The sequence below is a fragment of the Drosophila willistoni genome, chromosome 3R (assembly GCF_018902025.1).
Source record: "Drosophila willistoni isolate 14030-0811.24 chromosome 3R, UCI_dwil_1.1, whole genome shotgun sequence".
Taxonomy (NCBI): domain Eukaryota; kingdom Metazoa; phylum Arthropoda; class Insecta; order Diptera; family Drosophilidae; genus Drosophila; species Drosophila willistoni.
The window spans coordinates 17,532,829-17,555,779 of NC_061086.1; the positions used below are offsets into that span (position 1 = coordinate 17,532,829).

General features: G+C 39.8%; 6 protein-coding genes across 8 annotated transcripts; 3 read left to right on the plus strand and 3 right to left on the minus strand.

Moving 5' to 3' along the window:
- Window positions 1-6: 6 nt before the first annotated feature.
- LOC6647924 (dnaJ homolog subfamily C member 16) lies at window positions 7-3,651 on the minus strand. The gene is made up of 11 exons (XM_002070733.4): window positions 3,471-3,651; window positions 2,959-3,188; window positions 2,497-2,894; window positions 2,282-2,428; window positions 2,037-2,217; window positions 1,755-1,969; window positions 1,527-1,687; window positions 1,211-1,465; window positions 923-1,148; window positions 464-846; window positions 7-396 (listed from the first exon to the last, which is right to left on the minus strand). Exons 2-11 carry the CDS (start codon window positions 3,135-3,137, stop codon window positions 178-180), a joined length of 2,364 nt encoding a protein of 787 aa, XP_002070769.3. The 5' UTR covers window positions 3,138-3,188; window positions 3,471-3,651; the 3' UTR covers window positions 7-177.
- A 352-nt stretch (window positions 3,652-4,003) lies between these two features.
- Window positions 4,004-5,700, plus strand: LOC6647923 (ran-binding protein 3). The gene is made up of 2 exons (XM_002070732.3): window positions 4,004-4,113; window positions 4,239-5,700. The coding sequence occupies exons 1-2, from the start codon at window positions 4,098-4,100 to the stop codon at window positions 5,600-5,602; spliced, it is 1,380 nt and encodes a 459-aa protein (XP_002070768.1). The 5' UTR covers window positions 4,004-4,097; the 3' UTR covers window positions 5,603-5,700.
- A 654-nt stretch (window positions 5,701-6,354) lies between these two features.
- Window positions 6,355-7,825, plus strand: LOC6647886 (calcineurin B homologous protein 1). Its single transcript, XM_002070731.3, has 2 exons — window positions 6,355-6,509; window positions 7,101-7,825. The coding sequence occupies exons 1-2, from the start codon at window positions 6,443-6,445 to the stop codon at window positions 7,601-7,603; spliced, it is 570 nt and encodes a 189-aa protein (XP_002070767.1). The 5' UTR covers window positions 6,355-6,442; the 3' UTR covers window positions 7,604-7,825.
- A 150-nt stretch (window positions 7,826-7,975) lies between these two features.
- On the minus strand, window positions 7,976-11,149 carry LOC6647885 (protein transport protein Sec23A). 2 transcript variants are annotated; one of them, XM_015177436.3, is made up of 6 exons: window positions 10,719-11,149; window positions 9,382-10,655; window positions 9,157-9,310; window positions 8,537-9,085; window positions 8,355-8,375; window positions 7,976-8,146 (listed from the first exon to the last, which is right to left on the minus strand). In XM_015177436.3, the coding sequence occupies exons 1-6, from the start codon at window positions 10,995-10,997 to the stop codon at window positions 8,057-8,059; spliced, it is 2,367 nt and encodes a 788-aa protein (XP_015032922.1). In that variant the 5' UTR covers window positions 10,998-11,149; the 3' UTR covers window positions 7,976-8,056. The 2 variants fall into 2 exon arrangements, with proteins under 2 accessions (XP_015032922.1, XP_002070766.1); XM_002070730.4 differs by lacking the exon at window positions 8,355-8,375 and having other exon boundaries at window positions 10,719-11,148.
- Window positions 11,150-11,381: 232 nt separating this feature from the next.
- On the plus strand, window positions 11,382-21,341 carry LOC6647884 (metastasis-associated protein MTA3). Of its 2 annotated transcripts, XM_002070729.4 has the most exons (13): window positions 11,382-11,610; window positions 13,182-13,343; window positions 16,226-16,333; window positions 16,491-16,849; window positions 16,953-17,273; window positions 17,326-17,514; window positions 17,599-17,883; window positions 17,954-18,204; window positions 18,274-18,524; window positions 18,592-18,945; window positions 19,017-19,144; window positions 19,213-19,328; window positions 19,393-21,341. In XM_002070729.4, the coding sequence occupies exons 1-13, from the start codon at window positions 11,583-11,585 to the stop codon at window positions 19,526-19,528; spliced, it is 2,688 nt and encodes an 895-aa protein (XP_002070765.1). In that variant the 5' UTR covers window positions 11,382-11,582; the 3' UTR covers window positions 19,529-21,341. The 2 variants fall into 2 exon arrangements, with proteins under 2 accessions (XP_002070765.1, XP_015032770.1); XM_015177284.3 differs by lacking the exon at window positions 16,226-16,333.
- LOC6647883 (3-oxoacyl-[acyl-carrier-protein] synthase, mitochondrial) lies at window positions 21,329-22,890 on the minus strand. Its single transcript, XM_002070728.4, has one exon. It carries the CDS (start codon window positions 22,741-22,743, stop codon window positions 21,430-21,432), a length of 1,314 nt encoding a protein of 437 aa, XP_002070764.1. The 5' UTR covers window positions 22,744-22,890; the 3' UTR covers window positions 21,329-21,429.
- Window positions 22,891-22,951: the final 61 nt, after the last annotated feature.

The following is a 22,951-nucleotide window of genomic DNA, read 5'->3' on the forward strand; positions in this document are numbered from 1 at the left end:
AAATGATTAAGTTTTTAATAGTATAAGCATAGAGCAAGTTTTATTATCTAAGCTTCTAATGAATTTGATAGAAACGAAGTATATTATTGACTAGAATGATTCACCATAAATTGGGGTAATTTTTGTTTGTTTTTTTTGTTTTGTCTAGGTATTACTATTTGTTTCTTGCTTTGGTATTTATTTAGTAGGAAAATCTGGCCAATAGTTGATATAGTATCTATGTGTGGTTCCTTCAAATAAACGGTCAAGCCAATTACTAAGACCATCCAAAAGATTATCCTCGAGTAAAACCTTTGACTCTGAATCAGATTCTTCAGAGTTACTCATTTCAAGAAATGTACCAATTTCTGGGTCGTCGCTACTCTTAAGCAGTTGTTTGGTCATTTTCAGCATTCTCTGGAAATTTCAAATCATAATTTAAATTACTAGAAAGTATATATATTGAATACCCATATTGATTTACCTTTGTACCACGAGCAGACTCGGGATGTTTAGCATGATACATGCAAAAGTATTTACGATGGCCATTCAAGGCTATTACTGTACCAACACAGTTTCTTGGATTAATTTGCAGATTCTTGTTGGTACACAATGATAAACGAAGTATTTCCGAATACCAGGACAATCCCTTCTCAATGAGCATATGTCCAAATAATAATGTCTTGTTTTTTCTATAAGGCCAAACAGCTTTATGATAATGAGGTATAAGTTTTGTGCGACTTTGATAATCCGTTATCAATAAAACAGTTCGACAGCCAGGCTTCAATAATCGTATCATTCCATTGTATTTCTCAGCTCTAAGTTCATAAAGTTTCAGTTCTGGAGTCTGCTGATTGTTCTTAATGGCTGTCAATTGATCAAAATATCAAATAATTCATCATTAATATACATATGCCAGACAATTCAAACTTTGTAAGCTTACCGGAATTTTCATTAAGATGTCCCTGGGCCTTTAGATTTTCTTCCTCTGCCCGTACAAAATACATCATAATATATCCAATACCAAACATAAATGCAATGGTTCCCAAAAGTGACACCGCTGCTAGCAAATGCTCATTTTCTACATTGTCGGATAAGTAATCTACCATGTAGAGTAAACGCGCAATCCATTTAGTTATTACTCCTTGAGCGTGTTCATCAAGTAAGTTCTGAAATTGTTTTTTGTTTTAATACGAAATATTTTATGCAGATATTTGATAATAACTTTTACCTGCACAAAAGCTTCATAGCTTAGGGCTTCAGATGTTTGCAGAAGTCTTTGTATCGTATGAGTTATTTCTGTTTTAGTTGTATTTATAACATTTTCCCTTGGATTGTCGGATGTATTTCTAACATCCAATTTAGTTCCATATATCCACTCGTACTTTATGTGTGTATTATCCCGACGCCAAATAATCACAATACGTAGCAAGTTATCGTCAAATGAACCCTTTGAAATTGCATTAATAAACTCTGGTTGCTTTTCCTTAAAACGTGCGATGAAATAATTTGTTAATAGTTAGTTCATTGTTAAATTATAAACTTACCTTAAACATGTAGGCAAATCGAACCCTTTCTAAGCTATAACCGCTTTGAAGAGCTATTTGGCGTAATGTTCCTCTTGCCGAGTCGTGTTCAACAGAATTTTCAGTGATCAGAACAACACAAAGGCGTTTCCTTGGTCTATTCCATTCAGCAGGACAAACACCTTAAATAAATGGAAAATTTAGTTAATTAATCACTTCAAATTGCGACGGAGATAAGAGTGTAGTTACCTTCTAGCATTTCTTGGCACGATAATCTTGGTAGGGTTAAAAACTGATTGGAAGTTAGGACATTTGTTAATGTTTGTGTTGGAATCTCTGAGATTGAAATACTAGCAATGGGTCTTGTCGAGTCCTCATTGAAAAGAAATAGAGTATCCAGATTTGTATTAACTTTAAATCTTTCTACAATTGCCTTTGTGCTTTTACTTCTGACATCAACAAAACTATAAAGAAAATAAACAAAATTGAAAAGTTGTTTCAGTTTCTCGATTTCAAGCGTTTATCATTTACCCAAAAGCCACGCGATCATTGAAAGCGAATGCTGATACTAAGTACCGCAGTCTGGGGGTTCCTCGGGGTTCCAAAAGTAATGCTCGTACCCTGTTATCCATCCAACCACCAAGAAAATCATCAACATTCTCATCATTGACACGTTTAACAATATGAAAAGGCATCTTCTTTCGTATAAAATCTGTAATTAAAGTATATATTTTAGATACAATTAAATTTTATGTAGAAAATATATAAATACTTACCCACAACTTTTTGCGTCGTATAGGTGTTATCTCTATAGACATAACTATGTCCATCCAAAACAAGAACCATCTTTGGAATTTCATCTACTCCCGCTTTTCGAAGTACACTTGGTTCATGTACAGCATTTATAGTTGCAAAATGTATCCCTAAAAGAAAATATATACAATATTACAAACGAATGATGAGTAGATAATTCTAAATTGAGAAATCATACCCAAAGGTTCGAGGGTATCAATTAACTTTTTAAAAGCTCCAACTATTCGAGTACATCGGAAACACCAGTCATTGTAAAACATAATAATATGCAATTTCTTAGAGCTTTTTGGTAAAATTGTCTGCTCGAAATACTTTGATGTTACAGATAACTTATGGTATAGCCCTATATCTTGGTCGAAAAAGAAATGCTTTCCAAAGAAATCTTCTGTTGGATCAAATCCGAAACGATTGTATCCACTATAATCATGTTTTTGTTTTAAAAAGTGGGAATCTTCATTAGTCACGCCATGTCGATCAAATATATGCCGACGATCATTGTCACTTAAAAGTTCGTAGGCTTTTTTAATCTCGACAAATTTTTCTTCAGCTTCGGGATTTTTATTTTTATCAGGATGCCTAAAAGATTGAAAGACGAAACGATAATCATTATCATTTACTGTGATAAACAGATAGATCTTACCATTCCTTGGCCAGTTGTTTATAGGCTCGTCTTATTTCCTGTATGGTCGCATGGCTGTTTACCCCAAGCGTGGTGTAAGGATTGTCTGTAATGCAGAGACATATCTGTGCCAGCATACATAGCAGGACCAGAACAAGGATCTGACAACAGTTGGTGAAATTGCACAGTTTCTTGAACATTGTGGTTGGTTTTATTTTATTATTGTTTTCTTACATCCTTTCTTTAGTTTTCTGCAATAAAAGTACATACAAACATAGGAATTTAATGCAATTCCCTAAGCTTTGTTTTTTTTTTGATAGGGGAGGACCTAATTTGGCCCTTCTTAAAATCAATAAAAAAAATTGTTTTGATTTTTAGAAACGCCTAATGAAAATCAATTAAAAGAACATGCAGTACGTGAATGTCGTTTTTATGTTGCAGGCACTTAAATATAAATATTGTGTATTTCTATTTAATGGTTAAATATTTAATTTATTGCTTGCACTTTGTGCAAAATGTATATACCTACGTACATATATATAGCACAACATTCCAATAAACATATTCAATTAACGAATGCACAATCTTGTAGTTATATTTGGGTCAAATAGTTGTTATCTTTTTATAATTGTGTTTCACAATTGGCATTTACTTTTATTTTATTTATTTACAATTAGGCACAAATTTATTATATAGAACTTGCTTTGTATCAGTGATGTCGTTCTTTTAGAGAAGGCTAGATCAACAAAAAATATTAAAGCCAAAAAAAGCTAAGCTGGTGATAAAAGCAGCCGGAAAAACTTATTTGTTCATGTGGGCATATTTAAGTATTTAAATAATCATAGAGGTAAATGTTATAAAAACTTGAAATGAGCAGTTCTTTCTAATTTTAAATACCTAGCTTTAAAAAAAATATTAAAACGACATGACGGTTTGCAATTCGGACTCCGAGCGCTCATTACTCATTTTTTTGAGCGCATTACCCATTTATTTTATGTCATGAATATATCGAAAATAAACATTTTTATCGATATTTTGTCCATTTCCTAACACTATTTATCTGGCTTTGCAAAGAACGCTTTTTTTTTTTGTAAATTTTACAATTGCTGACAAGATTAAAGAAAAGAAGATAAGCTGTTAGAAATAGCATAGCCGTGGCCATGTCTGAACATAATGGTAAGTAAACTTATGCCAGGATATCGTGGCTTAGTGTGTGAGAAAAACACGATTGGAAAAATTTGTTCGTTTTCATTCGCCTGTAAATTCATATTGTGTCTCTTGTTCTTCGATTCGTTTTGCAGAAGCATCAGTTGAAACCAACTGTTTCCGCGGTGGTTTCACCCTGAAAGCCTCACGTTTGGGCGCAACAGTGCTGCGTTCGGCAGTTCTTGCCCCATCTGTGCTTGGCTCGAGCAGTAACACATCCACATCATTAGCCGGCTCTGAAACTGCCAAAGCTGCGGATGGGGCGGGGGAAAGAGATAACATGTCAAACAATCCATTTTTGCGTGAATCAAAAGACGATGAGGAGGAAGACGATACTGTGCAGGTGGTGGCTGCGGCCGAGTCGTCAACCGAAAAAAAAGACGATGAAACAGATGAGCGGCCGGATCCGCTTACTAAACTTCGTAGCAATGGCATTGAACGTTCCAGCATGTTTGCTGCAGCTAAGACCAACATGCCACATGTCCAGAGCAGTGGATATGTATTTGGCCAAAATGTACATGAGCGTGTTGTGGCACCTCCAGAACTGGCTTCAACTGATCCACATAGTGCTGAGTCGGCCCCAGTAGCGGCTACCTCAACCTCTGCCACATCCTCTTCATCAACGACTTTGTCTGCGCCACAGCTCTTATTTTCCAGCGTTATTCAGAAAGCTGACGAAGAAGGAGCTTGCTCAAGCTCAAGTGCTGCCGCCAATAATAACAGTAAAGAGGTGCCAGAAGGCAAGAGCCTAACAGAAGTGGCGCGGGAGTACGAAGAGAGTCGCGCTCAGAAACGCAAGTACGAGGAGGTGGAAACCTTCACCGGTGAGGAGAATGAACTCAACATTGTCGACGTCAGTTGCAAGCTGTTTGCGTTTGTCAACAGCAATTGGGAGGAACGTGGAAGAGGCAGTCTACGCCTCAACGATGGCAAAGATGGACGCGATAGCTCACGAGTGGTGTTTCGGACATCGGGAAACTTGAGACTGCTGCTAAACACAAAAGTCTGGGCAGCAATGGTTGCCGAACGGGCAAGTCAGAAATCTTTACGACTCACGGCCATCGATAATAGTGGATCGATTAAAATATTTTTGGCCATGGGTCGTCCTGCTGATATAGCGCAACTCCATAAGGCACTCAGTGAACGAATTGCTAAACGCAAGATCACACATCCCGAGGAAATTTCAATGGAGGAGACGAAAAATGGCGTAGCCACTGAAGTTGCGGTTAGTTTGCAACCCGAATCCACCACCCATGATGATGAGGACGATACTGATGATGGCGCTACAACGACCACCACAGTTATTGCTGAACCGGACAGTAATGAGCCCAGCCCAAAAAAGAAATCAGCGGTTGTGCAGCCAGACAGCAGTGCTGATCTTCCAGAGGCGGCAGTGCAGCTCCAAGATAATGAGGATGGGGAAGCCGAGGCCGAGGCAGAAGCCAAGATGCAGAATTAACAATCCCAATTTGTTTGCTAACATTTTTTTTTTTCAATTTTCCTGTCTTGATAATGAATTTTCATGAATAAAATATGCCGTGAATTAATACAAATTAATTATAAAAATTATAATTTATAAATAATAATGATAATTACAAAACTGAAATAAATGAAATGCTGATTTAGTAAACTACACAAGACAATCACCATAAGGTCGACATCTGTCTTCTTGACTATTGGTTTACTACTACCAAAACTTAGAAATCTACTAATTTATAGTTGGGCCCTTTTATCAAAACCAATTTCTTAGCCGTACGCAAGTTCTCAGTGCTGATCTGATGGGTACACAGAGCTAGAGCGCAGAAATACTCCTTATCAGAATTTCTGCTGAAACATCATGATAGAACATGAAACTTTGCATTCTTCGGCTTGAACTGTCAAATTTCTTGTAGCTCATCCTCAGCCTCGTAAGACTGTTCAAGATAGTCTAGTTTTTTTTTAACGGTGTATCTCTCTTTGCTTCATTTGGTGTATCTTGACTTTAAAAAGGTAATAAACCAGTTAGTCGAGTCGAATGCATAAAACAAATATCGCAATTCTGCAATGGCCGGGCATATAGTCCTGTTCATAATTTGTTTATAATTTTTCTGACAGTCAGCTGTTCCTCTTTGGGTAGAGCAACATTTTTTGTTTGAAAAAAATCGATAATCTCATATATCTATATGCAACCATGGCAAGTCGATAATTATCGATGGAATATTGTTGTTTTTCGAGAGCGGAATTATTTTATATAGAAACGTAGACGCGTTACTTTATCCAAAACTCCCGGAGTCAAGTACACAAAACCATTGACTACAGAATGGGGAATAAATCATCATTGTTCCTCCTTAACGAGGAAATCGCACAAATTCAAGATGAGACAGGCTGTGAGTTAAGAATATAATTATAATTTCCAGCGACCTTGGTGACTAACAGCAAACTAATAATAAAAGCAATATTACAATTCAAAACTAAAAACGCAATTTGTTGGCAATGGTGTTAATGTTGCCATTATACTAATTCGCACATTCCTGTTAAGATCTTTTCTATTTGCTGACCAAATATTTGCCGTACCAATGTGATGCGGAGTCGGAGATGAACAGGGGCATAGTCAATTACTGTCCAAATTGATCAATAAACATAAATGCCCGAGCACGTTATATCGTTTTATATAATTACCGTTCAGACATTTTCCAGATATATTTGCATTGTACTTGCTTGCGTTTATTGCACTTGTTTGTCCGTCTATCTTCGCCCTTGCCCGCCATCAACCGATTGAAGTCCATTCTCATATCAATATCAAATTGGAGTCCATTATCTAGTGTCCGAATGTTTGTAATTTTATAATTGCCGATAAGCAAGCTGCCTACCGATTTAGTTTGTGCTGTTAGTTCCAATTTGAAATGGTGTATCCAATGCTGTTTAACCACCAAATATCAAACTTTCTGATAATGTTTTCTTATCTTTTTCATTCGCAGTTACTCCCAATCAAATTGAACGTTTATACTCACGGTTCACCTCACTGGATCGCAACGACTGCGGTACACTCTCTCGGGAGGATTTGATGCGCATACCAGAATTGGCAATTAATCCTCTATGTGAGCGTATTGTTCATTCCTTTTTTGCTGAGAGCTCCGATGACCGAGTCAACTTTCGCCAATTCATGAATGTTTTGGCCCATTTCCGACCGCTGCGTGATAATAAGCAAAGCAAACTGAACAGCCGTGAGGAGAAATTGAAATTTGCATTCAAAATGTACGATCTGGATGATGATGGTGTAATCAGCCGGGATGAGTTGCTTTCCATCCTGCATATGATGGTGGGCGCCAATATCAGTCAGGACCAATTAGTTAGCATAGCAGAGCGGACTATATTGGAGGCGGATCTATGCTGTCAGGGCAAAATCTCATTTGAGGACTTTTGCAAAGCCCTAGATCGTACGGATGTCGATCAAAAAATGTCAATTAGGTTCCTCAACTAAGTTAAAATGAGTAGCCAATTAGACAATGGAGTTGGTCGTTTTAGTCAAGTGTTTACCAAATAGTCTAGTAGCATGGAGTCCAGAGGCATTCAAATTGTATTAGTAGTTGTTATATCAGAGAGATATCAGAGAGGCGGACATTTGATAATATTCACTTAGCAATATTATATCTGATTAACTCTCTCTAAGGAACATTAAATTTTTGTTAATTGCTTATATTTATATGCTTTATTTTGCTTGTTGATTCATTCCGCTTACTGTAAATTTCGCATAGCATTTGTTTTTATTATATTTTTGAAAAGAAAATAAACCAAAAAAATATAAAACAAATTTAGCCACAAAATTTTCCCAAAAGCCAATCGATTTCAGAGGTTTTCGAATATAATTTGCATAGTTTATTATGGAATATATTTCGTATATGTAATTGCTTTTGCCATGATCTTCGGTTCCATCTTATGTGGTTGTGGATACGGCCAACTTCTTGAGATGTTCCATAAACAGCTGCAGCGAGACATCATCCGTGAGCACGGGAGCACCTCCGTCCTATATGAAAAGTAGGGGGCAGAGAAACGTAAGTTATTTAGATGATGGGCTTGGGTAGGGGAGACAGTGGATAAGTGAGGAGAAATGCGTGTGTGTGAGCTAAAGCGAATCCAATACCCAAAAGTAAAACCAACAACCGTAAGCAACTTATAAACTAACAAGAAACCAAGTAGGTAGATCCGAATAGAACACAAAAATAAAGTACTACCGTGGTCTGCCCAATAGGCGGCTGCGTATGACCATAACAAAGGATCGGGCACACAGGGTGGACATAATGAGAGTTAAACGAACGAATTTACGAATCGAATTGAAACGAGAAATGGTCAATAAATATATAAAAAAATATATGACAAAACGATAAAGTCAATTGGGTTAGAGATGGAGACTTACCTGGCCATAGGCATACATGTTGTTGTGCGTCTGCGATGGATTGACCTTGGAAAGCAGGAAACGGGCTTGCGAGCCGCCATGTTCGGTATCAATGTAACGCGGCATAGGGAAACGGGTCTGTAAAATCTCCTGGGCATCGTCTACAGGAGCCTGCAGTAGCTGCTTGAAATTGTCATATTCGGGCATGTCCTGATACTTAAGGGCACGCCATTGCGCAATTGTTTCGCCATGATAGATGAGTATCTGGAAGAAGGTGTCCATCAGCAGTATACGATCCGCCTGAATTGAGGCAGTGTCCAGCAGGACAGGCTCTGGTGGTCCATTAAATGAATAGCTATAGAGAATGGGTTGGATCATGATCAGCGACTGGGTGAGGTCCTCGCGCATCAGCATGTGTCGATAGAATGTGGTCTCGTCGGGCGAATTGTTGAAGACCTGCAGGAACTGCGATCGGCGCAGATGGTACATGAACTGTGGGAAAAGGCTAAAGTTTTGCGACAGGCGGAAACTGTTCGGATCATCTTTTGAATACTCTCCGAATTTTTGGCACTATACGCAAATAGAAACAAAAAAAAAAAGTTAGAGAGAGTACAACTCCTGGCAATAAGAGGTATTCTTACCAGCCGTATAAGTTGACGATCTACCCAGCGCAAAATATCTGGACCCTCATCGGTTTCGGCGCGATAGACAACCATTCGAGCCATTAGGACTGCAGCAGCCTCCTGATCGAAACCAGCGCTAATATGATGCACATTTGATGTTGCATCCGCCCAGCTGTGAAACAAAAAAAAAAACAAAAGGCAAAATAGTGAAGACTAAATAAAATGATCCATTTCTTTACTCACTTTCTTGCCAGTGTGGTGACTCTTATACGACGCTGTCCACTCGGATGCTGATATTGCGTTATAAACTGAATACAGCCACGACCGCCCTGTGGTATCGGTGCTGCATGCTGATTAACCACCTCAAAGAAGTAAGCAACCGTCGAACTGGGACTCAGGGTGCACAGTTTCCACTGTACCGTGTTTCCCATGCCGATCTCCACATCCGACACCGACGGGCTCTTCACATTCAGCGACACACACGAGCCGATGCCCCCAGAGATTTTCAGCTCGCGCGAGCACTTCACCTCAAGCGTGGCATTAAAAGCCATTTTCAAATCGTTACGACTGTCGCGGGCAAACACACGTTGGAAAGTCTGCTTAAAAAGCGATGAATTAAACGAATCCCCCATGACCATGTGACCACCGGTGGAATTACATAGCTGCTTCATTTCCAGCAAACCGGTCTGGTCGAGGGCGCACGAATAGATGTCAATACTATGGCCATTTGTAGCTGCCCTTAGAGCCAGGGCGTCATAGTGTTTGATGGCTTTCTTCATAAACTTAACGTTATCCTTGTGTATGTCATGATGGGAACGTATGGGATGCTTCAGCTCATCGTCGACCACTTGGCCGGGTCCCTGGGAGCAAGGGCCACCGACAAATGTCATAATGCGACCACCCGTATTTGGGTAAGTGCATTCCAGTAGACCAACTGCAATGGAAAGAGCAGCGCCTGTGGAACGCAGGTAGCGCTTGCCCTGCGGCACCGGCCAAGGGTCACGTTGCAATTCACTGAGCAGGTCACCCAGTGCTGCATCGCACTGACTGATCGGCTGCAGAAAACGATGAGCCGGCGGCATCGGCGCTCCACCTGGAGCATTGGGACGTTGCTGCTGTCCTGGCAGTCCTGGCTGGCTACCAGCCGGTTGGTGTTGTCCTGCAGCAACTCCGCGTCCAATCCCCAACATATCCTGCACTTGCTTCGCCGTTAAATCTTTTGTGCCACGGAACACGTAGCTCTTAGAGCAACCTTCGGCACCAAGTTCGTGCACCTGGATCATTTTACCAAAGGTAATAAGTCCGACCAAAGCATTTGGGGGCAACAAGCTCAACGACATCTGCAGCGAATCTTTGAGAGCATCTAGCTCCTCTTCATCCATGCAAGTGTCTACCAGAAAGATAAACACCGGTGGCATTGTTGGAGCCCGGACGATAGTGTACTCAATTGTGCTGAAGCCCGGGATCAGCTCAGCCGGCTGATGCTGCTCCGAAATAGCCGCATATTGCGGGGGGAACTACAATCACAACACGTCATAAATTTAGTAGGCCAACAAAATGACAACTCATTTACTACTTACAGGATTACGTTGAAAGCAAAAATTGCAGACCCACAGCTTGGCTCGGTAGTCAACCTGACACAGAGGATTTAAAATTGCTCGGCAATTGCTACGTGTGCAGAGAACGGGCTCATATTGAATGGGTGGCAAGTCGGGTCGCTCTTTCAACGGCTGGTAAAGACACGCCAATGGTACCACCAAACGACTGGCATCAATTCTGCTAGAAGGCCACACATTCCACGTCAAACGCACTCCGTCACGATCCTCGTTCTGTTGGATGAACTCCTCGTAGGTAGTCATCGTTCAAACACCTAAATTATCTATTACTTTAACTTGATTACACACCGAAACTATATTTTTCCTCTCTGCTTATTGGAAAATCGCTGGCCACGTCACGGACATTGACAGTTGGTGGCGTAGCAGTCAGCTTGACGGCGTCCGCACAGCTGACACAATGACGAAAATGCTAAACAAAACAGAACAAAAATTTGGTTGCACTATATAATCAAAATACACTCATTATATGTAAATTTTAGACTATAAACTGTTGTAAAATTGTGTAAATTACTATTGTTTCTGTTATAAACTGTTTTAATTGCGAACCGATAAGTGCGATATATTTCATAGTTATCGGCCGGTGTTATCGATATCTTGCCGTGTTGCAGCTGTTTACTCGCCGTTGTGTGCGTGTGTGTGTGTTTGGTTGTTTCTAAGATGGCGGAAGGAAAAACGCGTCTTATGTGAAAAAAATGCAAATCCAATCATAACAACTAATATTAAATGTTAATTAAATGTGCGCTAATCCTAAATAAAACAATTGCAAAACAGTGCTAAACAAGTGCCGAATATTTTACATGTGAAGGTTTGGTGCAAGGTGTAGTGAAAATGGCCACAAATATGTATCGAGTCGGAGGTGAGAAAAATTTTTTTTTCCATACTCGCTTTTCTATCATCTTCGTTATCGGCGCCCGTGCTGTGCGGTGCCTGTGTATGTGTATGAGTGTGTGTGTGTTTTTGTCTGAGAAGACTTAAAGGAAAATCGTAATGAAAGTGCATTTCCATTTATCAAGTTGTAGTCAAATTTCCCACATATCCCACACACTCATGTGCGTGGTTATCAATGATGCGGGAAACTACTAATGAAAATGCTTTAACTGATTGGCTAATAAGCGCCTAGTCACATTTACATGCATATGTACAGATGAATATGTATGTACAATGTACATCCATACATACATATGTGTGTACGTTTTAATGGTTGCTTGCCGGAACGAGGCGAGCTTTAAACAACGCAGCCATCATCAGCAAGCGAACCAGTGAACAGTTTGTAGATTGCCGGGGCGAGGAAGGCTCTGGTGGCGGGGGACTAGAGGTTGGGCATGTGTGTGTCCAACGAAATTGTCACAGCTGCAGCAAGTGTTCTTCTTATTTTTCCACCGATAAGCATTGTTTAGCATGATGAAATTTAAATGGGATTGCATTTTCCAATTTTATGATCTCTATTTCATTTGTGTGCGTGTATGTGTGTGTATCTAATTTTCTGCTTTGTGTTGTGTTGTTTTCTTATGGTAATGAGTTTGCAAGTTTCGTTAGAGAGCATCTTATGGTTCTTTCTCCATCTCACTGCTGTTTGCCATGTTGCCCCCACACCCAACTCTTTAATTTTTTGTCAACTTCAATTTTGTTACGCACTTTGCACATTGGGCCTACTGCTTGCTCTATCACTCCCATTGGGCTTGAAACTTGAAAATGGTCTCAGGTGGAAGGGGTAGGAGTATATACATACATACATACACATACATACTATATTATTATGATGACGTTCACCTGCCTGCTTATTTGTAGGTACGACGTATGTATGTATGTATGTCAGCCAACGATGACTTTATGTGTGTGTGTGTGTTAGTCGATTCTTTTCTTTGCGTATTTATGCAAATGAACCGAAAAAATGCAATACATAAATACAATTGTTAATAAATAAAACGAATATATGAATGTATGTATGTATTTATGTAGAATTTTCATTAGCGCTTTTTCCGTTTTGCCATTTTTATTGGCCACGCGCACACACACACACACATACATACTTATGCAAACTTTCTTTTTCACCTTTTTTTTGTTGCTTTATTTTTGTAACATCTAAGTATTTTAGCAAATGCAAAAGAAAAATTTTCTTTTACTCCAAGTAGTTTACTCTCTTGTATTGGATTACGTTTTTGGTGAGACAGGTTCCAATTCATCTAACGGTGGTTTTGTTGGATGCATTTGGATGGATGAATGCCCACATTTGTATTTAATTGAGCAACACTCGCATACCTTTTGCTTAAATGCAGACATCAATATGTATGAGTGTATGTGTGTGTATTTGTAATTAAGGTACAAATACATTGTTGTTCAATGAATGGATTCCTTTTTGCCAGCTATTAAACTGTAATTGTAATAAGCTCAATTTTTCTTTCTTCTTTTTATTTTTTTTTCTTGCAGACTATGTCTACGTTGAGACGACGCCGAATTGTCCCTATCTGATAGGCCGCATCGAGGAATTAAATAAAAACCAACTCGGCAATGTGGAAGCAAAGGTCCAATGCTTCTATCGGCGTCGTGATCTGCCCAATCCGCTGGTACAGCTGGCCGACAAGCATCAACGTAAGTGCCACTTCTCTTTCTTATCCCCATAAGATTTTTAGGTAATAATTTTTGTTTTTTTTTTGTTGACTTCCGTTTCTGGCCCAACAAAGTGAGGTTAAGTTACAATTTGTTGCTTTTTCTCTATTACAAAAACCATGGCCTTCAAGTATGCCAAAAGTTAAAATTCTCCCACTTTTCTTCTTTTTACCCTTTGAACCAAAGGTCCTTAAACACTAAGCACATTTCACCACAAAAAAAAACAAGAAAACCAAAATATAAACCAAAGAAAGCCAACAGCAGTAACACACATACATATGTATTTAGTTGTATTATATATGTGTGTACTAAATATACATACATACATAGATACATACTTATATACGTTTGTATTAGACTGGTTTTATTTCGTATGAAAATCTTAATGTCGTATTCAAGAGTAATACGAAAACATGTGAACTAACATGGTTATAAACCAATTTGAATGGAATTATCATAATAATAATAATAATAATATCCTAGGAAAGGTATACATATATGTATATTGGTATGGCAAATAAAAAAGTTGACTCTTATTAAACAAATTGATTTATTTGTAGTGGAAAGAAGGTTGAAATGAAATGAATGATAAAATAATATTTGACCAAAAAAATAATATTTCAACGTACAGAAAAGCCCGGTCTAATGTAAAAAGCATACTCATCTCCACCACAATCCCCTCACTACATCCCTCCCCCACACATCAGGACAGACGACGAGGCATTGCAATGTGTTAAGGCATGCGCCCGTCCACCCAGTTTTACCCCCACCGCCTCTGCCTCTGGGTAAAACGCAAGCCAACATGAAGAGCAACAAGAACCGCAATGACAACAACTGTAAAACACACTGAGGCGGTGGCGGCGATGGCGGCCAAAGCCAAAGCACAGAGAAAACGGAGTCCTAGCATCCGTAGCATCCGTCCGTACTATCCATCCGTAGGCAACAACATGAACATAATGTGCACTGTACTCCTCAGTTGTTGTTGGTGATGGTGCTGCTGCTTGAATGTGATACTCTCTGTTCTTGGAATTAGGAATGGGTAGGGGTAGGGGTTGGGGTTAGGAAGAGCAGGGTAGGAGTAGCGGTAGGAACAGCAGGTAGACTCTTGCTTGCTGTCTACTTCGGTAAGCGAGTGAACGAGTGTGCACGAAAATTTTCATGAGTGCTATGCTATAGTGGGTGGGGATGGGCACAATTGGGTGGCATTTTGGGGTGGTGGCCGTGCCAGGGTAGTAGAACAAGGCAGAAAACGTAAAGAGAGGCAACGCTTTTGCATTTCTGTATACATACACACAGAGAAGGGTATCCCAAAAAAGGCAATAGCAACAACAACAACGAAGAATCACCAATACCAAAAACACATTCAGCCATTCACACACACACACACACACACATACACACACCAAGTTTTATCAGAGAAAAAATTACTGGAGCCGGCTTGTGTTGGGCTTCGACCAGTAGTGTGCCGCCCACTTGAATTCGATACGTGACCCCAACAAAAATGCGTTTTCCCCCCCACTCTCTCACCATATATTCACCCACACCACGCATGTGATTCTGTTTCTCCATCACCCCCTGACATTCAACAATGCGCCGGGAAAAGACCATTAAGACCACCCCTTTTCCATCCTCCATACCCACTCTGAGCAATTGCAATTGGTAATTATTAAAGTGCAAATTTTCGATGCGTAAAGTTTTGACTTTGAACTTTGTCGATTAAGAATTTTGCAATTATTATTATCATCTCTATCTCTTGAGCTTTAAATGAGATAAAAAGCATAGGCCCTCAATGCAAATTTGCCGAAATCTCTAATTCTTCTTCTTAACTCTTTGCATAAAATCGGGGCTAACATAAAGTAGTAGTAGCATCGACAGAGTTAATATCCTATAATACGGAAATACATATATGTATCACTTACATTTAAGTTACCAGCAAAATAAAACTATTCTATAGTTTCAGTGCCTTTTGCTCTACAGAGTATGCATATACAGAAGAGACACAGAGGGATAGAAAGTTGATATTAAAAGACTCCAAGACATTTTACACATTCATTAGAACAAATATAATATTCCTATTTATCTTAAGGGGTAAAAAGTATGAGAAACGAAGTTAATACCATTCGTCCGACCATGATGCGAGGACGAGGACGACAAACAACGACGATGGCGACGAAGCTGTGCGGAGCGTACAAAAAATTGAAATGCGCGAAGCAGACGAACCACCACCCCACCACCGACATGTATTTCGTGTATGTGTGTCCTATCTATGGCCGCCAAACCAAACAGCGTCGGCCCAACCACTCCAACGCCGCACGACTTTAAGCCCAAATTCCCCTTGGCAGTTGGCAGTGTCTCCCGTGTCTCACATATATCTACACCCACGCTGATGCACCCACAAGCTCATGTAACTGCTTTGCTTGGCTAGTGGTTGGGGCGGTGGCTAAGTAGAAACATCAGCCACCTTGCCTTCTTCCTTATAGCCTTACCGTTAACCTAACTCACCCTCCATCCCATTCTTGGTGGCAACATTTTCATGCCTCTCTGTTTGTTGTTGGGTATTAAAAATAAATTCCAAAAGTTTTCTATTTATTTTGTGTTTCTTGAGTAGCGTAAAATTCTTGCGCTTCTTTTTCTGAACTACGTATATACTACCCCAGTTGTCTTTTGTCTTTGGCCGTCTTTTAGTAAGATTACCTTTCGTACTTAACCTCACTTTCAAATGCGTGAAATTTGCAAGCAGTTTTCGTTGTTTTTTTTTTTTTAATCAATTTTTTATAATTTAAGTTTTGTAAAATAAACTCATTTCCCTTTAAAATAAAAACAAAAAATACCTTCTACAATCTCCACAATTTGCGATGATGCAGTGGCAACTGCCGAGGACTCACCGCTGGCGACGAAACTGAAGAAAACCTGGCTTAGAACACCCGTGAGCGAGGAGCAGGCGGCGCAAGCTGTGCTTGATCCCTCAATAGGTACAACACAAACACTTACATAAAAACGCGAATGCTGTAGCTCGAAGTAGTAGTATTTAGTAGTAGTCCTTTAGAATGGATTAAATTGATTTGTAGTGTATTGATTTAAAATGTGTTTCTTTCAAACATTATATTATGGTCGTTTTTTGTTTTACAGCTGCCCTCGATGAGGAACGCACTAGTCCGACGAACCAAACAGGTAGCAGCGGTAGTGCGGCTAGTGGTGGCAATTCTGGCGGCAATAGTAACACCGGCTCTAACAACAACAACAACAACACCAACAATAGCAACAGTAATAGTAGTAGCACCGGCACTGGAAGTGGCGGCACTAGCAGTGGAATCGGTGATACTGAAAAGGGTGAAGCTTTAACCAGCAAACAACGCTATCAGATCAAGCATCGCGAACTGTTCCTGTCGCGTCAAGTTGAATTCATACCCGCCACACAGATACGAGGCAAATGTTCAGTGACCCTGCTCAACGAAACGGAATCACTGCAGAGCTATCTGAATAAAGACGTGAGTCGTAGTTGGTAGACGCAATAATATTGCTCCTTGTAGCCTATGACTTATTCAAGTTGAATTAAACGTAACTCTCTCTATTCATTTGTTGGTTTTTTAGGACACATTCTTCTATTGTTTGGTTTTTGATCCGAATCAAAAAACGCTGCTCGCCGACAAGGGTGAGATACGCGTCGGCAGTCGTTATCAGTGTGATATACCCGCTAAGCTAAAAGACATCACCACGGATGAGCGAAAGCTAGAGGAATTGGAGTCGTTGGTATGGACACCGGAGCATAGTTTGACCGATCGCAAGATTGATCAATTTCTGGTTGTCTCGCGATCCATTGGCACCTTTGCTCGCGCCCTTGACTGCAGCAGCTCGGTAAAGCAACCCTCTTTGCATATGTCAGCAGCAGCCGCAAGTCGGGATATAACACTGGTGAGTAAATAATGACTAAAACTTGATCTCTCTATTAACTATTACGTTGTAGTTTCACGCAATGAATATATTGCACAAGCATGAATATTCAATTGAGGAGTCAATGTCCTCATTAGTTCCTTCCACTGGGCCGGTGCTCTGTCGCGATGAAATCGAAGATTGGAGTGCGTCGGAGGCAAACCTGTTTGAGGAGGCACTCGACAAATATGGAAAAGATTTCAATGATATACGACAAGATTTCGTAAGTTTAAAAAATAAATCTGATGACTACAGACTCTGTAGTACAGAGAGAAAGAACTTGTTACTTACTTAAATTGTCTTACAGCTTCCATGGAAAACGCTTAAACAGATCATAGAGTACTACTATATGTGGAAGACAACCGATCGTTATGTACAACAGAAGCGCGTTAAGGCCGTTGAGGCGGAACTTAAGCTTAAACAGGTCTTTATACCGCAATACAATAACACAGGTGTCAAAGGCAATGGTGCGAATGCTAAGGTGGGCAGTTCAAGCACTGGCAACATCTATAATGGTACCACCAATGGAGGTACTGATTTATCCAACAGTGGTAAACCCTGCGAATCATGTGGAACAACAAAATCATTACAGGTTAGCACAAAATGAAGAAAATTAAAAAAAAACCTCGCTAATTCTTTTTTTTATTTGCATCTCTCTACAGTGGAACTCTGTTAATAACGGGCATTTGACGTGTCGTTTGTGTCAGAATTGTTGGGATTACTGGAGAAAGTATGGCAGTATGAAATCGGCACACAAGGGCGATATAAATGATGGCGAAGCTAAGAAAAAGGGAGCCCTACCGGTGGCCACAACACCAACACCAACTGCAGCAGCCGCCACAACACCCACCGCAGTCGTTGATCTTAATGATGAGGACAAAATCAGTGATCTAACCAATCGTCAATTGCATAGGTAATTGCGCCACGTAGGATAATAGTTTTGGTTGCACATATAAAACTAATTCCTGTTTATCATTCACAGATGTTCCATTGTCAATTGTGGCAAGGAATTCAAGCTGAAGAGCCATTTCGCGCGGCATTATGCCCAAGCGCATGGTATCGCTATCAGCTCTAGTTCACCCCGGCCCATTATGAAGACGCGCACGGCTTTCTATTTGCACACGAATCCCATGACGAGAGTTGCGCGCGTTATATGTCGCAGCATTGTGAAACCCAAAAAGGCGGCGCGGCAAAGTGCATATGCCGTCAATGCCCTACTGGTCAAACAGGAATGTGAGTAAAGGACTATTGATGCCTTATATCATGTTTTGATTATCGTTTTTTTTTTTGTGATTTCTAGTTACGAATCGTATTAGCGGTAAATCGCAGGCAGAGATTAAGAAAATGCTCTTGCTCAAATCGAAGGATCGTGGAAGCGTCACCAAAATTGCCAATCGGTTGGGTGCACCTGGCAACGGTCCACATGAATGGCTGGTGCTTACGCCAAAGGATAAAATTCCACAGCCCCTCGTTGTCTCATTCCCTAAGCCGCCCAAAGCACCCGATGGCAGTTTAGTCTACGATCGTGTGCCAAACAAATCACCCGATGTTGTGGCAGTGACAGTTGAAAAAGAGCTGTCGATAATTCCAACGCAAGCCACATCTACGATACGGAAGCGTGCACATGAAGAACAACCACTGAATGGCACAGAGGGTATGTGCCAAAAAGAACATACAAACTATATGGATTTTCAAAAACAAATTTTATCATTTTACCATTTATAGTAACCATAGTGCCCAGCGGTCCGCCAGCAAAGCGGCCCAACAAGGATCCGATGCCCTCGCATTGTCCCAGCCCTGAACAATTTGCTGCTATGATGGCGGCATCAGGTCAACCGCTTTCCAGACATCATGTGAGTCAAAGGCTAGCTCCTTATTTTTCGGTTATTATGTTACTAAATACGGTTCGATTCAATTTCAGCTCAATGGCAAACAAAAGATTGCGCAAATGGCTCGTGGTGGAAATGGTAGAAAACAGGTGATCAGTTGGATGGATGCACCAGATGATGTATATTTTAGAGCCAACGAAGCACACAAGTGAGAAATGCAAATGTTTAATTAAATAAAATAACTGACTAATTCTTTTTGTTTTTGTTAAAAGGAAAACGCGAAAAATACTCCCAGCTGTGGATTTGCGTCGGGCAGCACGCAAACCATGGCGAACACTGCCTATTCAGCCTATGGCTCCTGAGCCAAGTAAAAGGCCTATTGAATCACAAATCGTTATACTGGACTGACCGTCGCCGGCACACAACACCACATATGCAACAACAGCCACAGCAGCTAAAAAGTTGTTGTCGTCTTCAGCAAACAGATTCGAGCAGCAGCAACCTCCATTTCCATATACCATGGATGCACTGCTTAATAAGTGACCAGATTTTGGTTTTAATGGCTTGCCATGTACATAAATTCTCCTTCTTCCTCCTCCCATACACACACACACACACACATGCATTACACAAACACACACACTCACCCACTACATATATATACATACATTTTATCTTAAGTGTAGGCAACAGAAATACAGCATCACTGTAAAGCATTGGTATTTGTGGCAATTGATCACCAATCAAAAGCAACAGCAAAAGCAAACGCAAATGAAGGGAAAAACCACTTTACTAGCGCCTAAATAGATGTCTTTTTTAAAACAAAACACAAATAGTAAGATAATAAGTGTTAAGTAACAGTAACGGTAAGCAAGAAAAAAGTGAAACAACAAATATTTATAAATATTTTATATTTTTTTAAACTTCAAATCTCAATATACCCCAAAAAAAAAAAAAGAAAAAATAGCTACACTGCATGAAACTTAAGAAATCCTATTTATGTTTTAGGAATACACATTGTTTCATTTTTTCAGCATGTATGTATATGTATTGTTTCAGTTTAGCCTAGATATATATTCTTTTAATTTGTTTCATCTCTCTAAAACAAAAACCTAGCGAAAAACCAGATACGTAAATTTGAAATTTAAAGGCCTCTGCAATTTTAAAATATTTTTCGCTTCAAAAATTTGGAATTTCTAATTAACAGACGAAAAAAGTTTTTAAAATTGTTTAAATTTCTTTAAAAAGAAAAAAAGAACACAATAAATGTAAAAGCAAAATCAAGATCTAAAATTGTTACTAATATTTGACACGTGCAAGTTTATTTAAAAAAAAAATAAAAAAAAAAATACTAAACTATTGTTGTACAGTCAATGGAATAAAATTATTATTCGAATAAAATGTATTTTCATAATTTATATAAAAACCATCGATGCAAAATAACCACTAACACATACACACAGCAAAAATGCCCAAGCATATAATGTATTATATATTTATGCATATATAAGTAAATATATATTTGTGTGTATGTACGGAAAACTAAACTTCATTATATACATTCAAAAATGTACGCATCAAAACAAAAGAAATGTGTAGATGTAGAGCAGCCAGACAAGCAGCAGCAATAATAACATCAATTTAAACAGAAAAACAAAACCCCAACAACAAAAAGGAACATATTTAAAATATAAGTAAATTCTATTTGTAAGCCCAATACTTTTAATTTTATACGTTAAGTAATTTTGTAAAATAAATGAACTCTTCAAATTAAAAGGTTTAGTTAAGCAAAAAACAGAAAAATGGAAAGAAAGCTGCTACTAAATGTCATACAAAACACTATCCCCTAACCGGCAGCGGCAGCAAAACAAGTGCAACTTGAAATCACAAATGTTTCAAAAATCGTTAGAATCTTTTTGCATCGATATCAAGATGCGGATAGATAGCTAGCCATATAGAGAGGAAGACAAGCAACAGAAGCAAATCAAACAGAGCTATATACATAATTATATACCTATATATAAATATATTCAAATATATATTATATACAGATATACAATATAACAGTAATTAATTTTGCCAATTGCATAACGCAATTGGCATTCAACATTTTTACAAAGCCAACAACCGATGACAAAGACAGAACATATATAGTGTGAGAGACAAGCAACAGAAAAAGTTTTCCAAATAAAGTTTTAAAACTAAACATTTTTCCTAAAAATAAGCAAAGAGTGTAACAATTTATTTGGTCTATTTAGGTATAACAATTAGTAGGGACACGATGTGGGCAGATGATTTCCAGATTAGTTTTAGGTATAACTGGCAATGCACAGCGAGGCATTTGTGCCGCCAAAACCAAAGGAGTTCTTAAGGGCTATGCGGCGACCATTTTGTAGCCAGTTGGAAGTCTTAGTTACTACGTTGACATCTACATCCAGCTGTTCGATGTTAATTGATGGCGGCAGTTTATTTTCGGCACATGCATGCACCACAAATAGAGCCTCCAGATTGCCAGACGATCCCAGCAGATGTCCATGGGCGCCCTTAGTTGAAGAGACCCGAACATTTGGGGTATGCTCGCCAAATACTCGTCCAATAGCATGGGATTCAATGCGGTCTCCAGTTGGCGTGGATGTAGCATGTGCATTCACATAAGTTATTTCCTCTGGTGAAATATTGGCATCCTTAATTGCTCGTTTCATGGCTAATGTGGCACCAGCGCCATCTTCGCTGGGCGAGGTGATATGATGTGCATCGCCAGACAAGCCATAACCGAGTAGCTCGGCTAAGATCGGTGCTCCACGTGATCGCGCATGCTCCAACTCTTCGAGCAGCAAGACAGCTGCCCCTTCGCCCATTACAAAACCATCGCGTGATTTGTCAAAAGGTCGCGAGGCCACAGCTGGGTTATCATTAAAGGCCGTACTTAAGGCACGTAATCTGCAGAAACCGGCTATCGATAGGGGATCTATACAAGCCTCGCCGCTACCAGCCAGCATGACATCTGCGTCTCCATTGCGTATGAATCGTAAGGCATCACCAATGGCATGCGCTCCCGTTGCACATGCTGTGGAAACGCAATGGTTGGGTCCTTGCAAACCATGACGCATGCTTATGTGCCCACACGCCATGTTGGGCAATAGTCTTGGCACAAAGTAGGGACTGACGCGGTTGTAGCCTCGCTGCAATTGCTGCCAGGTACCATAGACCTCGGACAAGTCAAACATTCCCATGCCGACACAAACACCGAAGCGTTCCCGCTGCTCAGCAGTTAATTTACTGGGACTTAATTGCCCCGCGGCCAGAGCTTCGTCTGCGGCGAGGACAGCCAGTTGAGTTGCTGGACTCATTAGCTTAATATCCGTTTTGGTCAGCTTTTTGTCCAATTGCAAAGATTCCCGGCAGATTTGGGCAGCAACCTGACAAGGTAGTCCTTTAAATTCCGGTCCCAGACGTGAAATTGCCGATTCACCGGCCAAAATACGGTTCCACGATTCCTGTACATTGTTGGCCAAGGGTGTGACGGCACCGCTTCCAGTAATGACCACACGTCGTCTGGAAGCCTGTGTCGAGGCATTCCGTACTTTAGGAATAAGGTTGGGATATAAGCACAATGGGCGCATCTTCTCGTCAAGTGCGTAACCGGCAATCGTACTGTATATCGATAAATATTTTGTATATCAGTTTAGAAATGGAATAACATTAAGTAACCAATTTCGCGTTTTTATGGAAGTTGTTTAATACGGGTGAATTCATCTGCAGTTTAGAAGGTCATCCCCTCGCTGTTGCAAGTTGTCCATACTATTATTACCGCTTTTGACCCCTTGCTAC

What these genes read in the sequence shown, in the direction of transcription:
- LOC6647924 (XM_002070733.4), bottom strand. Translation starts at nt 3,137, where the DNA reads ATGTTCAAGAAACTGTGCAATTTCACCAACTGTTGTCAGATCCTTGTT. An exon ending in TACGACGCAAAAAGTTGTGG is followed by an intron (nt 2,218 to 2,281) that starts GTAAGTATTTAT and finishes CTTTAATTACAG; the next exon opens with ATTTTATACGAAAGAAGATG. An exon ending in GTGCCAAGAAATGCTAGAAG is followed by an intron (nt 1,688 to 1,754) that starts GTAACTACACTC and finishes CATTTATTTAAG; the next exon opens with GTGTTTGTCCTGCTGAATGG.
- LOC6647886 (XM_002070731.3), top strand. Translation starts at nt 6,443, where the DNA reads ATGGGGAATAAATCATCATTGTTCCTCCTTAACGAGGAAATCGCACAA. An exon ending in AATTCAAGATGAGACAGGCT is followed by an intron (nt 6,510 to 7,100) that starts GTGAGTTAAGAA and finishes TTTCATTCGCAG; the next exon opens with TTACTCCCAATCAAATTGAA.
- LOC6647885 (XM_015177436.3), bottom strand. Translation starts at nt 10,997, where the DNA reads ATGACTACCTACGAGGAGTTCATCCAACAGAACGAGGATCGTGACGGA. An exon ending in ATCGTCAACTTATACGGCTG is followed by an intron (nt 9,086 to 9,156) that starts GTAAGAATACCT and finishes ATTTGCGTATAG; the next exon opens with TGCCAAAAATTCGGAGAGTA. An exon ending in CGCCTATTGGGCAGACCACG is followed by an intron (nt 8,147 to 8,354) that starts GTAGTACTTTAT and finishes CTTTTCATATAG; the next exon opens with GACGGAGGTGCTCCCGTGCT.
- LOC6647884 (XM_002070729.4), top strand. Translation starts at nt 11,583, where the DNA reads ATGGCCACAAATATGTATCGAGTCGGAG. An exon ending in ACCAATCGTCAATTGCATAG is followed by an intron (nt 18,205 to 18,273) that starts GTAATTGCGCCA and finishes TATCATTCACAG; the next exon opens with ATGTTCCATTGTCAATTGTG. An exon ending in ACCACTGAATGGCACAGAGG is followed by an intron (nt 18,946 to 19,016) that starts GTATGTGCCAAA and finishes TACCATTTATAG; the next exon opens with TAACCATAGTGCCCAGCGGT.
- LOC6647883 (XM_002070728.4), bottom strand. Translation starts at nt 22,743, where the DNA reads ATGCGCCCATTGTGCTTATATCCCAACCTTATTCCTAAAGTACGGAAT.